Source organism: Stylophora pistillata, unplaced genomic scaffold (assembly GCF_964205215.1).
Source record: "Stylophora pistillata unplaced genomic scaffold, jaStyPist1.2 SCAFFOLD_550, whole genome shotgun sequence".
NCBI classification, from domain to species: domain Eukaryota; kingdom Metazoa; phylum Cnidaria; class Anthozoa; order Scleractinia; family Pocilloporidae; genus Stylophora; species Stylophora pistillata.
Genome location: NW_028290800.1, coordinates 19,748 through 44,845, shown reverse-complemented (window position 1 = coordinate 44,845; position 25,098 = coordinate 19,748). Strand labels below are relative to the sequence as shown.

Here is a 25,098-nt window from a genome sequence, read left to right as displayed (position 1 = left end):
AATGAAGTAAAAGTTTCTTTTTCCAGTATAGCGTTCGAAATAAAAAAAAACTTGAAATAAATTTTTATAAAAAAAACTGGCGCCAGGTTTGATGTTTTCAAGTGATCTTGATTTCAAGCTTTCCCTCGCTGAATTTTTCAGTCTCAAAACTAAAGAGAGATCATGCTACATTATAGCTAGAAACTGGAAAGAGAATATAACGTAAACTTTACCATTTGTTCCTTCCAAAGAGATGCATTTGCCGGGGTCTTTATCAAATGTCTGCCACACCCTCATTCCACCAGGGTAAAATCTGAAGTTGTTTAGTAAACTGATGTCATTAATCTTCTTTTGCGTAGGGGAACACTTTCGCGTTCCCCGAGACTGTCTAACACTAGTCACTACACGAATCCCAGAACTTGCACCACCAGCCCCCCCCCCCCCCCCCAGAAGAGAAGCAAAGCTACAGAAGGACATTGTTTTCTTTTTATGCTCTGAAAAACCTCGCACGTGTTTACCTTAAAATAAAAGACCGTGATTACATCATAGAGAATTATCGCCCAGACTGCAACATGGTATAATTGTTACCGTGACATAAAGGTCGGCACACACGAGGGGACTAGTCCCTGCGACTAGTCCGTGCGACTAGTCCCGGCGACAAGTCTTTGAAGGGTTTACACGAGGGGACCGGTAGCAGGGACTAGTCCTTATGGTGTTCATACGAGGGCACTCAATTGTACAAGAACATAGGAAAATTAAGAGGCAAAAGATATTTCTTAGTCTGGGGCGTTACACGAGAACAATGAAAATTTGGCAACTTTTCATTATAGCACTATTAAACATCAACTCAAATGAACTACAGTTATTCAGTCGGATTATTCATGCTTTTACGTGTTCCGTTTTTTTTTTTATTTATTTATTTTTAATAGACACAGAGTCAAATAGGGTAAAAATTCCATCAAAACGGCTCCAAGGTATCTGTATATGTTGACAAAACTAGAAATAGTTTTTAATTCTTCAGTTGTAGAAATCCAGAATTCATGGAAAATTCATAGAAACTGCAATGTTTACAAATACCGGAAGTCACGCATCATACTGACCTGTGAATGGCTTATTTACTGTTTAGTCGCAGGGACTGGTCGCACAAACAGTTCACACGACGGGACAAACATTTGTTTCATGCGACAAGTCCCTGCGACTGGTCGCACGAATTCAAACCAGTTTGAATTCGTGCGACCAGTCTCAGGGACCAAATTTTGGTCCCTGCGACCACAGAAATGTGTAGTTCACACGAAGGGACTAGTCGCATGAAACTGGTCGCTGGGACTAGTCGCAGGGACTAGTCCCCTCGTGTGTGCCGACCTTAAGTCCTTTTTATCAATTTTTGTCACAGAAATGTGGCCCTTTTTCCGAAAAAGATAAGAGTAAATAGCATAAAAAAATAGTTGGGTTGTTATCTTAGGTGAAAAACTACACAGCAGAAGCTTGCGATGTTGCGTGACTTTGTTTACTCGCACAACATTTTTCAAAATATGCAAGATATTTCAAAAGAAATATTATCGCAGTTGCAGAAAACGTAGCTATTCAACTAAGAATAATGTTGATAATAAACACCTAGTCAACAAAAATGGTGAAATATACAGCGGCCCTTATCTATAGCTAGGTGTAGGTGAGTAGTGCTGTTGAAATAGCGAGTCAACAATAACAGTTTCTGCAATTCAAATTAACAGAAAATTTCGTATCTACACATCAATTTACAGCCCTCTTCAGCAATGTCTATGGATTTTTTATTGTATAATTTCATATCATTTCCATATCAAATAATTGTTTTAACCATCTTTGACTATCTTGTTTACTTCGTAGCTCTCAAGTACGATTTCTAGAACTGATTTGTATCATGCAAATTCATGACCTTGGCTACATTGAGTCGTAAAATCTTGTATTTTGCCGGCACTTTTCTGAATTACCCAAGTTTTTTATTTCATATTATTTTAGTATAAGGACCAAACTTTGCGCCAGCATGCATTTTGACATGATTTCTCACATACCAAGACGCGCTTTGAAGGCTTGAAGTTGCTCGAATTTTCTCTTTTTGCAACAAGTGTTTGAGAGTACTTTGTTAAAAAATCTTGTAATTTTTAAAATTAAACCAAAGCTCCTAAAAGTGCCATAAATGAAAATCAAATGAATTATATTTTCAAGTAAAAACATCCCCGATTTCTTACGAAACATCCTCCTTCAGTACTAGCACACTTAAGTTTCTCAATTTTACTGTATTTTTTGCATAATTAATTGGGTAAAAACCCGAATTTTCGTTTTTCCCCATTTTCTTGGAAACATTTGATTTTTCAGACTTCGGAATATTTTTTTCTAATATATCTCCCTAAAAGGGTTTTCCAGGAAAACTATCAGAATTTTCGATTTTTCAGCTTGGCCAGCGATTCTCGATATTTACAGTCATGGGCTCTTAAGTACTGTTATGACGTGCGAGAAATGTCGAACGCCGAGCTCTCTTTTCTTTTCTGACTCGCGCTTACTTTTCAATGAGAGTTTAACTGCAAAGGCTCTTTGAACATTTCAAAAGTACGTGAGAAGTTGGATTTTGTGTGTACCATCATAGGCGCCATGGTAAGAAAACTGATAGCCTTAATTTGTTTTGACATTTTTCAATCAAAGTGATAACGGAATGCGTTAATTGGTTTTCCGTACGATTAGAGTATTAAGCTAAGGGAAGACTGCTTACATTTATTATTTTAAAGAGGTGTATATTATATTACTTTTTTTATTTATTTTTTCCTGGGTGCGGTGATAGTAGAAATAATTTCTATTTTTATTTTCTCGATCAGGCTCTTTGAACATCGCAGAAGTACGTTAGAAGTTGGATCCTGTGTGTGCCCTGGACGCCATGGTAAGAAAACTGAGAGCCTTGATCTGTTTTTACATTTGTCAATCAAACATGTAGTTTTTGCCAAAGCAACCTTTTTTCCGAGTTGGTTTTGAGCACATATATGCCTTTCTTGATGAGACACGTCTGCCATAAAACAAGTAAAAAAAACGCACAGACATAAAACAGGGTGGTAAAGGGAAGGGAAACTGTCCTTCTACAATTCACGAACAATAAAATCGGCTTAAGGTTACTACTTCCCACCTTCGCAACGCAACGAAAACTCAAGCATGTGCCTTTTTTTGCAAAGTATTTGGCACTTTGTTCTTTTCAATGAGTTTCCGTTGGAGAAATTTACCGACAAATGATTGGCTCTGCTTTACGGCAAGGCGAAGTGAAGGCTCTTTAACATAGCGACTACATAATGTGATGGTTTCGCGCAATTCTTCACACTCGATGACGTCATGCCCCCCAGCAGATCGCTATCTCGCCGAAACCACCAAAAATACAAATCGCGAATGGAACAGCGTAATGTACAATGGCACAGCGTACATACAAACAGTGTAGCGTTGCGTGAAATGTCTCAGCGTGATGTCGCATAGCACAGCGTACACACGAATGGTGTAGCGTTACGTCACTAAACCGTTTGTGTGTACGCTGTACCATTCCACATTACGCTAAGCCATTTCACGCAACGCTACGCTGTTTATATGTACGCTGTACCATTTGACATTATGCCGTACCATTTGACATTACGCTGAGCCATTTCGCACAACGCTACACCATTTGTGTTTACACTGTACCATTTTACATTACGCTGAGCCTTTTCACGCAAGGCTACACTGTTTGTATGTACGCTGTACCATTTGACATTATGCCGTACCATTTGACATTACGCTGAGCCATTTCGCACAACGCTACACCATCTGTGTGTACGCTGTACCATTCAACATTACGCTGAGCCTTTTCACGCAAGGCTACATTGTTTGTATGTACGATGTACCATTCGACATTATGCTGAGCCATTTCACCCAAAGCTACACGTTTGTGCGTACGCTGTGCTACTCCGCATTATCCTGAGTCATTTGACGCAAAGCTACACCGTTTGTGTACTGTATTGCATATGAGTGCTAGACTATTCGCAATTTAGCTGGTCCATTTCACAATTTCATGTTCCAACTCGACATGGGCAACTAGACCGTTTATCCATGATTTGGCTTAACTATTTATGGTTAGGGTGTTCTGTTTCAGGAAGGAAACCTAGGCTGTCTATAATTTGGCCATGCCATTCCTCTATTAGCTATGCTATCCTACAGCTGATCCTTACACCATCTTTGTATTTACTGATCTATTTGACATCCTTTATTGTTGGTGGTGACGGCCGCCCATAAATAAGCCCTGATATGAAAAGCTTGGAATTACTGGGAATTTCTGGAAAGGAAGGTTCCAGTTTTGTGAGGACTTGGAATTCCTAGGCCTGAGAATTCTCAAACATTTTCAAATGTGCAAACAAGCTCTGATTTGGAACATGGCAACGAGAAAAACAAAAATAAATTAGTGGAATGAAAAGCGTTCGTTGATTTAGACTGCCGGTTTGAAAGATGAGCTTTTATTCAAGATTTTTACGGCTTTCCTTGCTACCTAAGTGTAAGGAAAGACCACAGATTGCCATATGTTGCTTAGAATGATTAGGTAAATTAAAATGTCTAGCGACTGGTTTCGATGTGTCCTTGTCATTCCTTTCCACGTCTCGAAGGTGTTCTCGGAATCGGTTACTTAGTCTTCTGCCTGTTTCGCCGATGTATATCTTTTTGCAATAAGCGCAAGTTATGTAATAGATTACATTGGCGAGGTGCACGTGAAGTGATCGGTGATCTTAATGGATCGTTTAGGTCCCGATATTTTATGATTTGGAAGCTTTGAATTACTGGGAATTTCTGGGAAAGGAATTAAGGTTCCAGTTTTGTAAGGACTTGGAATTCTTAGGAATTTCTAGGAATTCTCAGCTGTACAAGCTACCTTTAAGTTAAGAAGGTGGAATTCTGCGAATTAATGGGAATTGAATTTGAAGCAAATTAAATAACCCGGAAATCCAAATAATTCCAAGGAATTCTCAATACCTTGAATGTAAGGTTTTAAGACAAGGAGTAATTTTAGAGGCTTAAAACTTTACTATTGGTTCAATAAAAGATATGCTAAACAAAGTGTACCAAGAGATGTATATACCTGTACATGTTTATCATGAAATTTATTATTTGAACTAAGTTTTAGTAAATCTTAACATGAATATGCATTTTTCATAAAGCAGTTACATGAACTGCAAATTGTCAGTTTAAATCCAATGTACTCATATCACAGATTTGCTTTCTAAACTCAAAGGCCGCTTGGATTCCACAGTCATAAAAGTTTTTATTGTGATGCAAAATATGTCTCGTGTCCGGAGATGTGCCAAAATCATAAAACATAAACATAATCATAAGCCTGGGTCAACGCTTCGGAATGTGCACATGCATTCATTTCTAGGCAAGAATTATAACGTACTATAATCGCTTCCTTCTCTTGTACAATTGTTTCTTCGTTATGAGACGCAGTTGACTCTGTTGGCACCGCTGCTAGCTCAGTGGAAGCAAAAGACTGAGGAATCAAGATAGCAGTGTTGGAACGTGTCGCTGAACACTTGTTGGGATCCAACTTCGTCGATTTTGGCACTGGTACACTGTGATCATCTGGGTAGCTCTTATACTTCCTAAGGTGGTATCCATCTGTTCTAATAATGAGGGTAACACGTTTATAATCATGCACATTCGAAATTGTGATTGCCATTCTGCTGTTTCTCACCTTTGCCGTGAACACGACTCAAGTCAGGGTTTTTGTTGTTATTATGCATATTATGTTTGCCGTTGTTATTTTAAATTTGAAATATTTCACAGGAATAGTTAATTTGACCTATGATTGGTCCAGGTGTTTCTTTTCCTTTTGTTATTCAAACTTTCATTTTTAGGAATTAGCATATATATACTAGTGTATTTTGTTTTCTCTATCTGTTGTTGTAACCGTTTATTTGGATGTGATCGGAATAAAAAAGAAGCAGAAGTTTGTTTTAATCGTGCAAAAACTTTAGTTTTGAGTCTTTGTTTCCTCGACAGCTTTCGGCCACAAATCTTGTATTTGCAGTACGTTCGATTCTTCTCGATTATTTCTACGTAGAGTCAGAGTTCACATCATTATTTGGATCATCTTTAGAACATGGATCTAAGGTAACACCATCGTCAAATTCGTCTATCAGTCAAACCTTGCGCGTTCTCTTAAGACTGCAATCCTTTAAGCTAGCGGATTCTCTTTACAAGCCAATGACAATTCCCAAAATATCCACGTGATCTTACCCGTGATTGGAAACAAAGGAAATCCCTCCTGGCGCTCAGCTTTGAATGTACTTTTCATCCGTTGATCGCTCGTGTGTCAAGTTATTTCTTTTCTCGACTGTTTTGCTTAATATGACATCTCTAAAGATGGGTTTTACAGTTGTTCAATGGGAAAACGAGAATAGTGTGAGTGTTGTTATGAAAAGCAAGTCGTTGGCGCCCTGAAGTTAAAAGAAGGGACAACAATTATCAACTGGCCGCTACAAGGGTCGAGCGGCCATTTATAAAGCTATGGATTCTGAAAGTTTGTGGTGAGTACAAATCGTGATATTTGGTACGTGATTAAACCTGAGAATCGAATCGGTCACTTGCATGCCACAGTTTCTTTAGCTTACGTACGCTTTACAATGAAATAACTCTATCAGTGAGCTAAAGGTTTCGGGATTATCTTCGTCACGTTTGGCAAGCTATGAGCCCAGCAGAAAGAGACAAACAGCTGCTTAGTCTGCAGTTTGGGATAACTTCATTGAACTAATTATTGCAGTTACAACAATAATTTAATTAAAAAATTAATTATTTAACTGTAATTAAGCCCTTCTCTCCCAAGAGTGTTAAGTAAAAATTGAGAAGAAATCTCTGAATTTCAACTTGCAGAATCTACAAAAACAAACAGCAGAGCATGAAGATGCTGCTTGACAGCTTACATTTGAATTTTAACACACAAGAGTTTTATCCAAAGAAGTTACAACCATATTGAATTAAGTCAAAGCCTGACTCAGGGAGGAAAGGATAAAATATCATTTGTATCATCATCCCAAATGAAATGATTCCTTAAAGGCTATTTTTTCCCTAATAGTTATTAGTATTTATTGCACTAAACATAACCCAAGTTATTGCATTTCATGAGAAAGAATCAACAGATTTAATACACAATTTGTGTCAAACCAAATTTACTGATTCACTAGGACTATTTTAAATGAAGAGCTATAATTGAGGATAACTTTTAGAAAGTTTTTAAGAAAAGAAAAAGAAATTTCATCCCAATATTACTACATGTTGATGTTAATATAATATACAACAGCAAAATAATAATTAACATGTGAACCTGAGTTATAATTAACAATTATTCCATGAGGGCGTCTTGGATATGAGATGATTATCTCATATCCAACAAACGCAAGTGGAATAATTGTTTTATTAAAAAATGCCCCCAAGCTATTAAGCAAATCTTCTCGACTTTGTTTTGTGAGAAGAAACCTGATTTAACAATGTACAGAAATTAGATTATGGTATATTGGCTCATATTCCATAATGGCTGAGCCAATAAAAAGTATTGAATTGCATTATCCAATGATCCAGTTTTTAATAATAATAATAATACATAGCTTATATGGCGCAACGATTCTCAAAGATCCAGCGGCACTTTACAATAATAGTGAAAGAAAAATGTAGTCAATTAAGAATTAAAGTGAAATAAAAGAAAAGTGAAAAATCAATGAAAGCAAAAACTACAACTGCCTAAATAAATGGGTTTTAAGTTTATAGACCTAAATGTTGTCAAAAGGTCCACTTGTCAAATATCATCCAGCAAGGCATTCCACAGAGTAGGAGCTCCATGAGAGAACCCTCTATATTCATATGTTTTAAGATTGCATATCGCTATCATTAAGAGTTTTTTCTTAGAAGATCTTAGGTTTCTATTAGGAATGTACAGTCTTAACAGTTCACCAAGATACAGAGGACTCAGACCATTTAATACTTTAAAACGAGAAGAAGTATCTTAAAAATCAATATGGGCGGACACAGGCAGCCAATGGAGACTTCTAAGTATAGGTGTAATGTGATCATATCTGCTGGTGGCTGTGGTGTAATGTGATCATATCTGCTGGTGGCTGTGAGCAGGCGGGCAGCTGAATTTTGTACATGTTGTATTCTATTAATTTGTGACTGCTTTAGGCCAGATAGAAGAATGTTACAATAATCCAACTTTGATGAAATAAGGGCATGAATAAGTATTTCACACTGACGGTACATGTAAATAAATTTCATTGATAACTTGAATTTTAAGTTGGGAGTTATTGCATGTATTCATTTGATATTAGTTGCCTTGAAGTTTTCCTAAAGTTCCCAGTAATTCTTAAACATTGCTAGAAATTCTCAAAAATTCCTAGAAATTTCCAGCAAGTTTTTAGATTCACAGTATTTCAGTGAAGTCATTAGTGCTCTGAGTTGGAATTCCTCAGAATTCGTAGGAATATTCCACGAAATTCCCAGGAATTCCTTGGAATTCCAAGTCCTGTTGACTATAAACATGGAGTTTTTTGGAATTTCTAGGTTTTTTTTGGGAATTTCTAGGTTTTTTGGGGATTTTCTTGGTTTTTTTAGGAATTCCAAGATCCAGTTTGCAAGGGAAGTACACATTTAAGTATACTGCCATTCATTCATAATATCTTGAATACATTCTAAGTATACTTAGAGTATACTTAAAGTATACGTTAAGTATACTGTACTGGTCAGTTTTCCACTAGTGGTTTTACTCGTGAGGTATGCTTGAAGTGCACTGCAAAATTTTCAGTACCTTTCAAGTATACTTTAGGGTGTTCCAATTTCAGGTGGAAACAAGTATATTACAAGTATACTTTTAGTAGCTCTGTAAACTATACTTCAAGTCTACTGAAAGTATACTTTGTGTATCTTTTTTTTTGCAGTACACTTTGATTACAGAAGTAGTATACTAAAAGTGTACTTAATTTTGGTAAGGGTCAAGATCTCTACAGCTGTAGCCCCCTTCTTGTCTCCATTATTACTCATTAGATTTATTATGTCACCTGTACAGCCCCACACTAAATGCTTTTATTAAAAATACTACCCTCAGCCAAAGTGAGGCGTTTGCATTTTGGCATGCTAATTCATGTTTTCTTTTTAAGTCTCTTCAAATACAATTTTCTCCAAAAAGTGACTGTATAGGTGGTACACCTTTATGGCTTTTTCGGTCTGTTCAGTTGCAGCATTGAACTTATTAAGTACTCTGACTTTGACCTTTTTTTCAGGATGATTCAGTGAGAGTTTATATGTTGTCAAGGTAGGATACTTCAGACCAGTTCTGTTGTAGTTTGTAACGAAGTAATAAGTAGTTGAAGTAGGGAAAGGTTTGAATCAGAATTAATTCACTCAGACTTACATACCAGGTAAAAAGTAGAATAATGAACTTAAAAAATCCTGTGCTTTGTATGTGAAGACATTTACATTGCCTTACTTTGCTAGTTCACACAGAATGATAGGAAATGGTGTTAAGAGTACTTGTCTCCCACTGGTGTGGGCTGGGTTTAATTCCCAGACCTGCAGGTGTCACCTTTGGGTTTAGTTTCTTGTGGGTTCTTTTCCTTGCTTGGATGGTTTTTATATGGGTCCTGTGGTTTTCCTCTCTGCACAAAAATCAACATTCCAAATTCCAATCTGACCTGGAAACAATGGACAAGAAGAGCCACATGTGGAATGTCCATCGCTAAATTCCTATTATTATTCTCACTGTTATTATCATTTCTTACAGAATATTGCAATTAAATGTTTGTACATTTTTGCTAGCACTGAATGCACTCATCAAAAATTAAAATTGTACAAGATATAAAATATTAATGTTTAGTATATACTAAAACAGAGGATAGCGTTGAAGGCGCGCTCTGATTGGCTAGTCAAACTCCGAATATCCTTTGCTATTTACCTCCGAGAAACTCGGGAAAAAATGGCATGCCGGTTTGCGTCTATGACAAGCGAATAAATCACTCAAATAATGACGAAGCAGTCCCTGAAAACACAGAGAAAGCGACTAAATTTGGTTTGGCCGTGTTTAAAGGTAATGGTAACCGGGAGTTTATCGATAAAAACCAATGAAAAAGGTTTTGTTTACAAATGCAAATTAATCTTGCATAACCTCACTTGTTCACTTGAAAATCAAAGTTTCGCAAAGTAGTAATTTTGACAGAATTACTATTTTGCGAAATGGCGTTTTTTCACCTTTATTTAGCAAATATGTCCTCTTTGTCGGAAAAAAAATGTGTCCACTAATATAATGATCAAGTATTTCTAAGAGCCTGGTCACCTCTCATTTTATTGACCATAATAGAACTCGTTTCGCAAAGTAGTAATTTTGCCAGAACTACTATTTTCTGAAATGGCGTTTTTTTTCACCTTTATTTAGCAAATATCTCCTCTTTGTCTGAAACAAAATGTGTCCACTAATATAATTAATGATCAAGTGTTTCTAAGAGCTTGGTCACCTCTCATTTTATTGACCATAATAGAACTCATTTCGCAAAGTAGTAATTTTGCCAGAATTACTATTTTGCGAAATGGCACTTTTTCACCTTTATTTAGCAAATATGCCCTCTTCGTCTTAAACAAAATGTGTCCACTAATATAATGATCAAGTATTTCTAAGAGCCTGGTCACCTCTCATTTTATTGACCATAATAGACCTTGTTTCACAAATTAGTAATTTTGACAGAATTACTATTTTGCAAAATTGCGTTTTTTCACCTTTATTTAGCAAATATGCGCTCTTCGTCTGAAACAAAATGTGTCCACTAATAAAATGATCAATATTTCTAAGAGCCTAGTCACCTCTCATTTTATTGACCATAATAGAACTCGTTTCACAAAGTAGTAATTTTGACAGAATTACCATTTTTGCAAAATGGCATTTTTTCACTTACATTTAGGGTAATTCCACAGTATTTTGGACATAAAGCTTTAAGAAATAAAATTGACTAAAAGGACTATTAAGCTCTATTTCTGTACTGGTTAAATGCCAAATTTGTGTAAAATGATACCTTTGAGATGTTAGCACTGTAATTTTGTGTCATGAATTATCATAAATTAACCTTGATACCAAAAAAGCTGTCACGGAGGGGACATGCACTAAATAAATATTGTAGATCTGTCTTGAGAAGAAATCTAATAATAACTGTCAGGACATTAAGTTGTTTACCCAGACTTCCTATGTTATTAAATTTTTTTCTCGGCTTTGTGCGGAAGAGATGTAATGCTTTGTCCAACATTGAATTGTCCCCTCCGTGACAAAAATACCCACAAAAATTATGATCTTTCTAAAATAAATGGGGATAACTGCAGAAACTTCTGTTAATTATTGAAGTATGGGCTGACAAACTCAAAAGTAGTAAAGAGTTCCTTCCACTTCTTTTTCCTTTTAATTACTTTAAAAAGATAAAAATGTCATGGAGGGGAACTTTAGTCACAGAGGGGACTTTTCTGTCACAGAGGGGACATTACTGTCACCGAGGGGACATCACTGTAATGAAGAAAAATTAACTGTCACTGAAGATAAATGCAATGCAACAAACTATACTCTCCTCACTTAAAAGAGAAATTAAAGTAACTATTGAGTTTAAAATTCAAGATAATTTATGTCAAAGTGGATGTGAGTAGAACATTTTTACTGTCAAAGAAAGAGTTGCACATTTCATGACTAATACATGAACAAAAAGTAAAGGGTTCTGAGATTGTAGGCTCTGAGCACAATCACCATAGCACTGGCAGTTGCTTTAGAGCTGAAATGAGTTCTAAAGAGAGGACAAAAAAATACCGAGAAAGATTGAAAGAAAATTATGAGATGGTTAAAAAGAAAGATTGAGACCGAAATTTCATGTTGATCATTCTTGTCTTTTTTCCCCTTCAATTCATCAAGAACAAAACACTTTTTCTATATGAGTACAGCTGGCAGTTTTGTCAAGCCCACCCACTAAAGAGCTGTCTGTAAGATGTGGAGTGCATTGCTTGTAGCAGATAATCAGCCTAGTCCAGGGGACTGGTCCTTTCATGTAAACATTTCTAATGATATACAGCAACAAGAAACAGATTATGATTGTGGTGTGTTTGTTTGCATGTTTGCAAGAGCCCTTGCTCTTTCCTGTCCTCTTGTCCTTAACAAGGACATGGTGGATGTAAGGAAATCCATTATTCATGATCTCCATGTTCAACATCTCAGCCCAGTACCATCTAAGGGGGTTGAGGTGGGGATGTACTTTGCTGTAGATTATGTCACAACTTTTTACTTTGGCCGGGTGATTTCTGTGGAAGATGGCTTTGTAGAATTCCAGTTCTAACACAGCATAAGCTCTGCCATCTATGCCTGGCCAAGATGAGATGACGTGGACAGGGTACATTGCAGTTGTATTTTTTATGGTCCTGTAATGCTGGAAGGCAATCGCCCATTTACATTTTCAGTGCAAGGTGAAGTTGAGAAAGTGCACCTGTTTTTCAAAAAGCAGGACTAATTCTGAGCACAAGAAAACCTGTGATAACTGTCTGTTTTTCACAGCATTAATTTTATGAAAATGAGATTTGAGCTTTTTGGAGGTTTATTCACTTAGAGTGTACTGGATTTTAGACTACTATAGTATGAACTGGATATTGTCAACAGTTAGCTGTACAACTGTACATACAAAACTTGTAAGTCGTTATCACCTCTGAATCTGTGGCACTTTTGTTCAATAGAGTGTTTGCACCTACGTCACAGCTACGTCACAAAATTGTACTGTCCGCCATTATGGGGGAGTAAAGAGGCGTGCAGTAACACAGTTTACTACTATATCTTCCAACGTTTTTCTCAATTTATTGCATTATGCCGAAATTTTGCTTGGTTTTAAACTGTTCCCACGACACGTCTAAGCGAAAAGATCTTTCCTTTTGTCGAGTGCCCAAAATCGTAACGAGGCAAGGCGAAGAAACGGAGATTTTGTCAACGGAACGTAGGCGAAGGTGGCTGACCGCCATAAGCCGTGACGACCTTACGGACAAAATTCTTGAAAATGATCGTGTTTGCGGCGAACATTTTCATTCTGGAATAGCTGCTCCTCTGTGGGATAAGTGGAACGTCGATTGGGTACCATCGCTTAAGCTTGGACACGAGAAACTAAAGGTTAGCGAAGCATCAGTTCAGCAAAGTCAGGAAAGAGTCAGACGAGCCACAGAACGTACAAAGCGCATGGTCGAGAAAGACTCTGAAAATTCTCAGATAAGTCTTGCCAAAAAGCGATTAAAGCACAACGAAGCTGGCCATAGTGTTCAAAACATATCATTCGACGTGGAAATGGCAGATATTGAGGACATTTCTGAGAACTTACCCGACAACTTGAGGCATGCTGTAACCCAAACAGAGTTGAGCTGTAACACTGTGCTCTCGCCTGAGCCCATACATCAGAACTTGCCATCTTCTGATTTTGACGAAGCTTTTTTTTCTGGAGATGATGACAAAGTTAAGTTTTACACTGGTTTGCCATCCTTTGAAATTCTGCAAACAGTCTTCTTCTTTGTTGCATCACATGTTGATAGACGACGTGGAGTTCTAACTAAGTTTCAAGAGTTTTGTATGGTGTTAGTGAAGCTAAGACTTTCTGTCCCACACCTTGATCTTGCATATCGTCTAAAGATCTCGACGTCTTCTGTCTCTCGTATTTTAGTTACTTGGATAACTGTAATGGATATTCGATTAACTCCAATTATTAAATGGCCTAGTCGTGATGAGTTGTACAAGACCATGCCTAGATGTTTTTTGGATGCGTTCGGTCGTAAAACTACAGTTATTATTGATTGTTTTGAAATTTTCATCGATCGGCCATCCAACCTTCTTGCAAGAGCTCAGACCTTTTCAAATTATAAACACCACAACACTGTCAAAGTTTTAATTGGAGTTACACCACAAGGGACAATTTGTTTTGTGAGTGAGGCTTGGGGAGGAAGAACATCAGACAAGTTTTTGACTGAGAAGTGTGGAATTCTTGAGAAACTTTTGCCAGGTGATATGGTCCTTGCTGACAGAGGTTTTACTGTGCATGAAAGTATTTGGTTCCGTCATGCTGACCTGAATATTCCAGCATTTACAAAGGGAAAGGATCAACTCGATCCTGTTGATGTAGAGAAGACAAGACAGATTGCTACACTGAGAATCCACGTTGAGAGAATTATTGGGACATTGAGACAGAAGTACACCATCCTTCAACAAACTTTGCCAACAGATTATCTTGCCTGTAGATCTGGTGAATCTGTACCTCTCATTGACAGGATGTTAAGAGTTTGCTCAGCTCTTGTCAATCTTTGCCCACCTACCATCCCATTTGACTGATGGGGCATTCAACATTGAATGGATTGTACTTATTAACTATTGATGAAATATTATTATGATTTTTTTTCATTTGCATTTTTTTCATAAGTTTATTCACAAACATTTGGGTTTTAACCCATTTTCCATGTTGATGCCATGCATTCATTCTTTACATTGTTGATAACACTTATAAATACTCGGTGATAAACAGTGTGGACTTTGAATGCCTTGCTCTCAGGCAAGAACTGCTTCATGCTTCATGAAGCAATAAAATGTCACATAACCAACTGTTTAACCTCAGGAAAGGGAGTAATCAGTCCACTCTTTAAGCATGTTAATAGATGAGATCTCATTTGATTTACATCAAAGTTTGGGATATCCTTGTCCAGATTGTAAGAAAGTGCTGTTGCACTGAGCCATTGCAAAAACACCACAGTCAGAATCATTTGATTGTTGTTGCACAGGTACAACAGATATATCTTTGAAATCTTCACCAATTAAGTTCTGAACTTGCTGTTCCAGATCATTAAAAATAACATCATGAAAAAGACTGTCATACAAATTCACAAATCCTTTTTCACATCCAATTGAGCTTTCACATACCCAATGATTGCCCCCAGTGTGCAATATCTGAACAAAATCCCCATCAACTTTTTCAAATTTAAATATATTCCAAGACTTGTATGCTGAAATCCTTGTATAGCTGGATTGACTGTTTTCAAAAGTGATTGGGCATACTGTATAATACTATTTTCAAGCCACCCATTAGGTGATTCAATCACATCAAAGTCATGTGCAGATAGTTCAGCAATTATCCCATATTTCTCAACATCAACATGGTAAGTTTCACCCAAATTTATAATGTCAGAATCATCAGAAGTGTTGGAGATGGGAGAGGAAGACTCCTTGGATAGTTTTGAGCTTTTCATAGCAACAACACTTTGCAATTTACACTCATTACATAACCAGGACAATTTGTAATTGTTTGGACGACGCTTGTAGGATAAACAACTGAAATGGAAGAATTTGCCGCTAGGCGAAAAATTTAAGCGAAAATCTGCCCCAAAATGCTGGTTATGAAACCGTAAACCATTTGGTTGTAGGTTTGCAAGCTTTAAAGTTCTTAAATTGTTCTGTCGTATAAAAACTAGTTTGTGAAACCAAATGCAACACGAGATCAACAGCTTCAACAGTACGAAGGCATTCCCTACTTAACTTTTCGTCCGGAATCAAAAGAGGATCAACACGAACACACGAAATCTTATCAATATAACGCTTCTTTACAATACTTGCAGGTGATTTCGCATAATTAGACAAAGGAATATCATGAATAATGTTTTCTTCTGAAGCGCGTTGAGACGTCTGTTGGGCATCAGCATCCGCCATGTTGGTTCTTTACTCCCCCACAATGGCGGATGATAAAGCTGTGACGTCACGTGCAAACACTCTATATTCAGCTTATATAATTATTATATTTGGGCTATTCGATATGAGACATGAAAATTTGACAGATTTTCAAATTCAAAATATGAGAGCCAAACTTATTTTTAGTGAAAGCTTATACATAGTTCTATACGAATCCAAATCTAGATTGGCAGTAGTGGCCATGCCCAGCGTGTGTGACGCCATTGTTTTTTAGGGTTTTTATTAACCGAATAAGCCATTTTACATACCAATATCTAAATTGCTATATCTCAAAGAAATTGATTGCTATGAATCAGATTTTGAGATCTTAACTACTTACTAGGATGGGCCTTTCAATGCCAAAAGAAAAAAAATTCTCAAACATTTAATGCCTCAGATGTACAAAGACATAAAAAGTGTTGCAGACGTGACCTTTAGGGTATGATTCAGAGCAACATTTATTTAATTTCTGCATAGGTTCTCAACTGTTTCAGGTCTTATTTATGCTGCTCTTATGGTTAAGTATTATGATAATTTTGACACCCCAGCTTGCTCAAATTTGTCAACTGTTTAAGAGATATCGGGTTGCGGACATGACACATTTGTAAAAACCCAGAAAACCTCATAAAATTTTTAAACATGACAAGATATGCTGATATTTAATGACACAAATGATAATTATAGACATATGATATATGTAAATCTATCAATTTTTTTACAATTTTCCAAAATATAAATGCCCTTTGATGAACAAAATGACCTAGGTCATCAAAGTTTTTATATATTATTTGTTATTTATTTCCCAATTTACAGATAAAAGCAATAAAAACAGCATTTTTACTGCAGTGGCATTACTCTGAACATTATTAGTGGTGAATGAAAAGCTCTTTGCTGAACATCCCCAAAATGTCACGTCCGCAACAAATTTTGGTCACATCCATAAGACAACATTTTTGTCTCTTACATATATTATTTGTTATCTATTTTCCAATTTACAGATAAAAGCAATAAAAACAGCATTTTTACTTCAGTGGCATTACTCTGAAAGTTATTAGTGGTGAATGAAAAGCTCTTTCCTGAGCATCCCCAAAATGTCACGTCCGCAACAAATTTTGGTCACATCCACAACACAACATTTTTGTCAATAAATCCATGGTAACAAGTAATTTCTATAATATCTTTTCAGATTTATGAAGTACAATTACTATTGCATTTAGTTAGTGTATGCAGTTTGTTTTAAGGTTTTCAATTCACAGGAAATTTGAACTAACCAAAAGCAATTCAAATCAGTGGTTGTTTTAGGAGTCACATCCACAACACACTTTGAAAAATTATTTTCTCTGGATTTCTAAGAGACAATCAAAATGTTTTCTGGCAAAATGAAAGGTACTTCAGGGGTAATTTTATGACATGACTCATTTCAATTCAAATAGTTTGGATCTGGCTCTAGGAGACATTTAATACTCAAATTTTTCCTCTAAATGTCACATCCGCAACGTGGAATTGACCATTTACATCTTGCATATCATGCATGCATATTTGCAGTCTACAATGCAGTTTTAAGCCTTTTTATTAAGAGAGAGACAGAGACACAAAACCTTGAAATATCTGAGTTGCTTACATTTTTAGTTAATATACATGTAAGTTTTAAAAATGTTGTATGTTTTTGTATGCACCAGGTCTTATTGAACCATTGGTGTTATCTTGAGTACTTTACACGAACCTAAAGTTTCCAAATAAAAACTAAAAAAAAAAAACATGAAGGTTTTTTTAAGAAATGTGTTGTATCATATGAACAAACAGCATGACACAACTTTCCAGAATACTTTTCAGCCATAAATTAAATGTCTTTAAAGGCTTGACGACACGTATGACAGCCAACCTTTTTGATGTGGTCAAGCTTTAAAGAATATCTTGAAAAGAATTGAATTAAACTGGGGCTGTAAACTCATATTAAGGCTGGAAAATTGGTTCAAATTGATCACTGCTGCCTATTGGACAAAAGGTCCCCTCTGTGACAATAACCACAAGCACTTACTGTTCCTGTACAATGTAAGAGAGGAGGAAGTCCTTTTCCATTTAAGGCAGTTTTATTGTTGATTAACATCTAAATAAACTATGTACTAAATTATTGTTGCTGCCGTTATACATTCACAGAAATCTGAGATTAAATTTTAACTTTCAGTTTTCATAGTTTCTCTGGTCCCCTTCGTGACAATCTAAATAAATGACTAATTCCCCCCAAATGTGGAAGAAGTCGTTTGGAAATAGTTTGATTTAAAACAATCATTAGCTGTTCTATCCATTAGAAGTCCTCAGTGAACTGAATTATTTTAAGCTAGGGAGCTATCCATGATTTTGATCTCCTCTGAATTGTCCCCTCCGTGACATGCAAAATACTGTGGAATGACCCTTTAGCAAATAGGTCCTCCTCCCCGAAACAAAATGAAAGACAACTACTTGTTCTTGTTCTCAATTGCTTTTTATTGGCTCAGAGTTTACTCATTATTGTTGTTATAATTCTCTTTCCTCTTCTGCTCTGTATTCCTTGTATTTTGTTCTGTTCTATTTATGGTTGCCGCAACTCGATTTTATAGTTGACCAACAACCCACATGCCTGACTGGCAAGCCGATCCATATTACTTGGTTTAACGGTTTTTTGTTTGGCCACAACAATTTCCTCTCCAAAATTTCTTTCCCAAGCCTAGGTAGTATGGTTAATGTAAATCGAGTTGAGCAAAATAACAAACCGTCATAAAGCATCATCTGGCACAAGAATTCATTAAAGAATACTTGGGAAATCATTGCGATTTGGGATTGGTTCCAGAACAAAATGTCTTTAACCATTCAATATCCAACTCTTTTGCTGCAAACGTGTTTGCTGTGGTGTCTTTTCCATGGCAGAGATCAAATGAAACATCTTTTACAAAATCAGAAGTTTAAAGCTTTGCAATTAATTTGGTGAAATCTGCTCCTTTTTGTGGCACTGTGCTTCGTGAGAGAATGTGATTTGGGATTTTACTAGCCTGATTGTATACTTGTTTCCTGTTGCGGGAATGTCAGAGGTGACCAGGGTCTGAGAAATATTGATCATTTTATTCGTGGAAACATTTTGTTTCAGACAAAGAAGACATATGTTCTAAATAAAGGTGAAAAAATGCCATTTTGCAAATTAGTAATTCTGGCAAAATTACTACTTTGCGAAACGAGTTCTATTATTGTCAATAAAATGAGAGGTGACCAGGCTCTTAGAAATATTGATCATTTTATTAGTGGACACATTTTGTTTTGACGAAGAGGACACATTTGCTAAATAAAGGTGAAAAAAACGCCATTTTGCAAAATAGTAATTCTGTCAAAATTACTACTTTGCGAAATGAGTTCTATTATGGTCAATAAAATGAGAGGTGACTAGGCTCTTAGAAATATTGATCATTTTATTAGTGGAAACATTTTGTTTCGGACGAAGAGGACATATTTACAAAATAAAGGTGAAAAAAAATGCCATTTCGCAAAATAGTAACTCTGGCAAACTTACTTCTTTGCAAAACGAGTTCTATTATGATCAATAAAATGAGAGGTGACCAGGCTCTTAGAAATATTGATCATTTTGTTCCGGACGAAGAGGACATATTTGCTAAATAAAGGTGAAAAAACGCCATTTCGCAAAATGGTAATTCTGTCAAAATTACTACTTCGCGAAACGAGTTCTATTATGGTCAATAAAATGAGAGGTGACCAGGCTCTTAGAAATATTGATCATTTTATTATTGGACACATTTTATTTCGGACGAAGAGGACATATTTGCTAAACAAAGGTGAAAAAACGCCATTTCGCAAAATTGTAACTCTGTCAAAATTACTACTTTGCGAAACAAGTTCTATTATGGTCAATAAAATGAGAGGTGACCAGGCCCTTAGAAATATTGATCATTTTACTAGTGGACACATTTTGTTTCGGACGAAGATGACACATTTCCTAAATAAAGGCGAAAAAACGGCATTTCGCAAAATTTCGTTTCGTTTCGCAAAATAGTACTATTTCATTTCGTTTCGTTTCGCAAAATAGTATAAGCCCTATTCGATTAAACAACTTAAACGTTTGTAAAAAGATAAAGGAGTTACTACTAAATGTTTTACCGTTAGAAGATGAATATGTCGAAGTGTCCCGTCTTATTAAGTTATTTAATACTTTAGGTTAGCCTCTTTTCATAATCTTAATATACTTACTCTGTTTTATGCTTATTCTATTTACTGTATAGCAGTGTTTTCATTTATTTAGTCCATGTGTAGATAAATATTATACTTGTAAATTGTGCTTAGATCTCCCTGCCTCGATTAGTTCATAAGTTATTTGTGGGGAGAAACCAATGTACTTAGCTATATTTTTAATCCTAAAATAAATTGTTGTTGTTGTTGTTGTTAATGCAGCCCAAGTGAATAACATAATTATGTAACTTATAAAGAATCTTTATTTGCAAGAATATCCAAGCTAAAAAATTAACTTAATTTCTGATCTACAAAATGATGTTTTATTTAAATGTGTTTATCTGAGAGAACATGATAGCTTATGAATAAAAATATTTGAAAATCTCTTTTTGTTTTTTTTTTTCATTGATTTGGTCCCTATATTAGAGCACAAACAACAGAAAGCTGTTACTTGTCTGGTGTGGAGGTAGGGCTAACTCTTTCACCTCCAAGATTTCTTTTCTTAGCAATTCGCTATACTGTCTCCTAGGCATTGCTTATAATTTAATTAAGTTCTGAGAATAGTCCATTTTACAGTTGTGTGCTTGGTTGCGAAGCCTTTGAATGGGAGTGAGGCTAGGGGTGACCTTGTTATGATACAAACCTTGCTACCTTTCAAATGTAAATCACTTTGTTATCATGCTAACTAGATACTAGTCTCTATCACAATAAGGTCATCTTCAGCCTCACTCTGAATCAAAGGCTTGGCAACTAAGTACACAACTGTAAAATGGCCTATTTGGTCTTGAATCAAATGAAAATCCCCTAATACTTTTCTATATTCTCATCATCTGTCTGCTTGATATTGTATTGATATTGTAAGGAGAAAGTATTCAGTTTTGTTGTATTCTTAACACTTCTCACACACAACTGGGAGCCATGTCAAGCCTAACCATGCAGCCTGGCCTTTATTACAGAGCGTCAAAATATTACAAGAGAGCAAACTAGAGGAAAAATGCTTCCCAGATTACAGGCCACAACAAACTTGAATAAATTTACTACCAAACAACTACCTGTCTTATTAAAAAGGCTTGTCCAGCGAAGTCTTCACAACTGTGAGAGAAAGTCTCAGAACTAACTGATGACAACTTTGAGGCATTGAAAACTATCCAGCTTGAAGGATGGGTGGGGGGAGGTCTGAGAACAACAAAAGGCAAGAAGAAATTTTGTAAATTACATCCAACGATGCGTCAAAACCCCCTCACACTAGCTCCCGAACTCCCAGGTGTAAGAAAAATGTTTTCCACTTCCTTCATTCCCCAGCCAACAGAAAACACCAAGTTTTAGTTTTCTCATAAGGTTTAGATTTTAAGAGATTGAAATACAGCATCTTCTCTGTTCTGCTGTAATCCACAAGTAAGATCATCACATGAAGTTTTGTTACTCCCTCATGTCAGATGCCAGTTCATCTCAGGCAACTATCCCACTTTCCTCAACACTTTTATAGAGGGCTGGTACAAGTAGCAAATGGTGGTAACTAGTGATTTACTGCCTGACATTTTTATTAAAGGCTTGAGATTTTTTTTCAAGGCTCCATTCATATCAAAAGAGAGTGATGCAGCTTTCTAAGGGAGGGGTTAGCTTATTGAAAGTAAAGCTGGGCACTTAATTGAGGAGGGGCACTTATTAAGGTAGCACAGCATAGCACAAAAAGTAATAGAAAAGAAAACACACGTAAGAGAGCTCTGCAAGCAAATGGAGACAAATGTAACAATGCAACTTAATTGAAAATCCAAAACGAATATTCATACTAATGCTCAAAGAAAGGTCTTTTTGACATTTTCTATAAAGAAGTGATATAGAAGGTTTATAGCCTTGTATTCTTGTATCCCTACTCCAGTCAAACCTGTATTAAGCAGTCATCCATGGGGAGTGGCAGGGTGACCACTTAATACAGGTTGAGTGCTAAATACGCGTTTCACAGAATAGGGGTACTGTAAAAAATGATAACAAACATCATTTACACCATAAGTGACCATGAAATGTACAAAAACTTGCTAAAAATGCTGTTAGCATCAATTTTGTGGCAGACAAGCATGGATGTAATTGTACTTGAAAGATTATTATTAGTTTTTTTTTTGAGTGGTTCTGCACTTACTGACCATTCAATACAGGTGGAGGACAATACAAACATGGTGTTGGAACTCAGTCAAGGGTGACTATGACTGCTTATTAGCAGTGACTGTTTAATAGAAGTGAAAAGTACAGTGAAATTTTGGTACTTTTGTACCCAAATTTGGTCGATTCATACCCAGTTTGAGATATTTCGTATCTGAAGCACTAGTCATCCAAATATACATTCATTCCAAATACCTTGCAGAGGGGCATGAACATGTGTTGATTGTTTCAAATGAGAAGTTAGTGTAGCCAAGGGAGAAAGCTACCAGCAAAATTCTGTTTGGTGATTTACACATAACTTCTCCCTATAATATCAATATCTGGCAAACAGGTTATGAGAATATTCAAAGTTAACAGGCAGAAATTGTTACCTTGATCTAGTACTAAATATTTGTAACTAATTTACAAGGAAATGTGTAGCAGGTGAAGGGAAGAATTGGCAATAAGATCTTAGGAGTTTAAGGGTTAATTAGGACTTTCCAAATAAAAACACCTTGAATTATTGCTTAACTGTGGGAACAAAACAACTGGTAACCACTATTCCCCTTTGCAATTAGTTCAACATTTATTAATTCACTTATTGTAATTTTTCTTTTGTTTTTTGTTTGTTTGAGGGGGGGGGGGGTGAGTGAGGTGGTCAAGCCAGTAATGCCACAGTTTTTTCTTTTAATTTGGGAAATATTTTAGCAGGCAGTGGCATATAACTGGCTTAAAATCAGGCTAGGTGGGGATGGGTAGGACTTTAATCTAAAATGTCAGCAAGCAGTCGTAAAAAAGTTTAGAAATGTAGTTTATTTCACTATGTTGAAAAAAAAAACTCACAATCTGGTTGGTTTCCCTTTCTAGAACCATAATTGAAAGGTTAATCAGTAGTCAACTATATGTAAGTTCTACTTTAAAAGGTTACACAGTCATCTACCTTCCATAGTAAAAAAAAAAACGAATTGTTACAGCTAACTGTCAAGTTATAAGTTTGACTTCCAATTTGAATCTCTGACGACTCAAACAGGAACTGAAAAATAGTCTTTCGATATACTAAATTCTACAGCAACGGTTATAAGTTAGAATAAAATTCATTTGTAAAGTAGAAACAATGTTTCCTCTGTTTCTAGGATGTAAGTACGTCTACAGAACCTTGTTCAGTCATGATGTGGTATGAGTTCCTCTAGTTGAAAGGCTTCGTAATTTTTCGCTTGTTCATATTCTCTGTGAGTAAAAATGTGTGCTTCTATACCTTCAGATTCCGGCTGACCATCTTTACCACGAACAATTCTTTGTGCCCTTCCAATAAACTGCACGAACTTCACAGGGGAGGAAATTTTCGTCATTATGGCGGCTATGCTTATTGGTGGGTGATCAAAACCCTCAAGAAGCATAGACACCACAACTACAAGCCTTATTTTGTTTTCTCGAATTGCTGTCATCGTCGCCCGTCTTATGTGATTTGGATTATCTGAATGGTACGTAGTTATTAGTTCAGCGGGACAGTTCCAAATATCAAGGGCTATCTGTACCACGAGCTTTGCTTCGTCAATATTCTTCGCTATGGCGATGGCCATGTGGGGTATACCGTCAGGCAAAGGTTGTTCGGCGTCTTTTCTTTCTTGCTCTGCTTGTACTCTCCGAAGGACTTCTCTGTAGATGTTAGCATCCCTATTGTCGTCTTCAATCTCAACGAAGTTAGTAACACGTATTATTCTCTTTCGGCGTGCTTCGTTAAGTGGCAGGTGATATATGATGCTCCCTTCTCCCTCTTCTATAACACGCACACGGTCACCTCTGAAAGGTGTAGCAGTAAAAAAGACCACCATTGCATGGTACTGAAAGTGGTTCACGATTCGACGCCATGTTGTAGCTGGGTGATGATGCGCTTCATCGACGATGACAAGTCGGAATAGGTCTTTAGGTAAAGTACGTTCCCAATCTATCCCTAGAAACTTCTGTGCGTTAGCGATCAGAATTTCGTTTCCTTTTAATATGTTGGGTTGCTTGACCTCCAATGTTTCCTCGATCTTCTTTCCTACTGGAAGAACATCTCGGGCATTCTCTTCGGGCACTATCCCTCTCCGCAGCAGAAAATTATCCTCCTGTTCTCCTTCCTGCACCCGCAACAAAGATCCCTCCAGTTGCTTTGCAATCGCCAGATCTGGCGCAATAACCAGCACGGGCTTATCAAATGGATGAAGTGGACTCCCCTCCGGAGAAACACCAATCTTGGTGGGCCGAGTTAACCCAGTTTTCCCTAAAAAGTATGGTAGACAACTTATCACACCGCTTTTGCCAGATCCTGTCGGCATGGAAATTATAGCAGTATGCCCCAGAGGGTTGCGGTGGAAAAAATTTTCGAGACTTTGAAGAGCTTCAACCTGAGGAGGAAGAAGCTTCCCATGTGACTCTCTTTCCATATCAAAACTGTAAAAGTTGAATTTGTCCAGACGAACGCCAAACTTCATTTTGATAGACCTGAGGATATGTTTAACTTCACAGGGTGTTCTCTAGAAGGCAAATGAAAAGCGGAAGATACCGAAGAGATCGTGAACGCTATTTCCATGCGGTTGTGGGAGAATACTCCACATTTACGTCATTCACCGTATAAGGGCACTGAAATGCGCAAAATATGCCACGTGGTATTACGCTGTCCACCGGATAAATCTTTATTTGGTGAATACTAAGTAGCGCCGCACTACGTTTTGAAAACACTTATCCGCTGGATAGGAATTTATACGTTGGATAGCGCCAGGCCTGGGATAACACTAGATGCCCTTTGAACAACTGGGCCAAGCCTGAGTAAAAAATTATTCTGCATGTTCATTGCTCATTCATGTCAGGACTGATATCATGTCAGGACTGATATATTGTCAGAAGGTCGCAGTGGTCGATTTGGCCAAAGAGGCAGATGTTTTTGGAGGAGAATCTACGTGAAAATAGATATGTTATTTGATTGCAATGGAGTTTAATTTCGTTGTATTAAAGTTATAGGTAAC

The 25,098-nt window shown here is 36.7% G+C and overlaps 2 protein-coding genes and 2 long non-coding RNA genes across 4 annotated transcripts; 2 read left to right on the top strand and 2 right to left on the bottom strand.

The window, feature by feature from the left end:
• Positions 1–5,014: 5,014 nt before the first annotated feature.
• On the bottom strand, positions 5,015–5,735 carry LOC148715964 (uncharacterized). Its single transcript, XR_015995735.1, has 2 exons — positions 5,702–5,735; positions 5,015–5,630 (listed from the first exon to the last, which is right to left on the bottom strand). It is a non-coding gene; the product is annotated as an uncharacterized LOC148715964 (long non-coding RNA).
• Positions 5,736–5,989: 254 nt separating this feature from the next.
• LOC148715963 (uncharacterized) lies at positions 5,990–7,767 on the top strand. Its single transcript, XR_015995734.1, has 2 exons — positions 5,990–6,536; positions 6,880–7,767. It is a non-coding gene; the product is annotated as an uncharacterized LOC148715963 (long non-coding RNA).
• A 5,098-nt stretch (positions 7,768–12,865) lies between these two features.
• LOC111334751 (uncharacterized) lies at positions 12,866–14,365 on the top strand. The gene has a single exon (XM_022940560.2). It carries the CDS (start codon positions 12,866–12,868, stop codon positions 14,363–14,365), a length of 1,500 nt encoding a protein of 499 aa, XP_022796295.2.
• An 8,522-nt stretch (positions 14,366–22,887) lies between these two features.
• Positions 22,888–24,726, bottom strand: LOC111327537 (uncharacterized). The gene has a single exon (XM_022931747.2). It carries the CDS (start codon positions 24,565–24,567, stop codon positions 23,254–23,256), a length of 1,314 nt encoding a protein of 437 aa, XP_022787482.1. The 5' UTR covers positions 24,568–24,726; the 3' UTR covers positions 22,888–23,253.
• Positions 24,727–25,098: the final 372 nt, after the last annotated feature.

Bases quoted from the DNA above. Each gene is read 5' to 3' on its own strand.
- LOC111327537 (XM_022931747.2), bottom strand. From the start codon at position 24,567: ATGAAGTTTGGCGTTCGTCTGGACAAATTCAACTTTTACAGTTTTGAT.
- LOC111334751 (XM_022940560.2), top strand. From the start codon at position 12,866: ATGCCGAAATTTTGCTTGGTTTTAAACTGTTCCCACGACACGTCTAAG.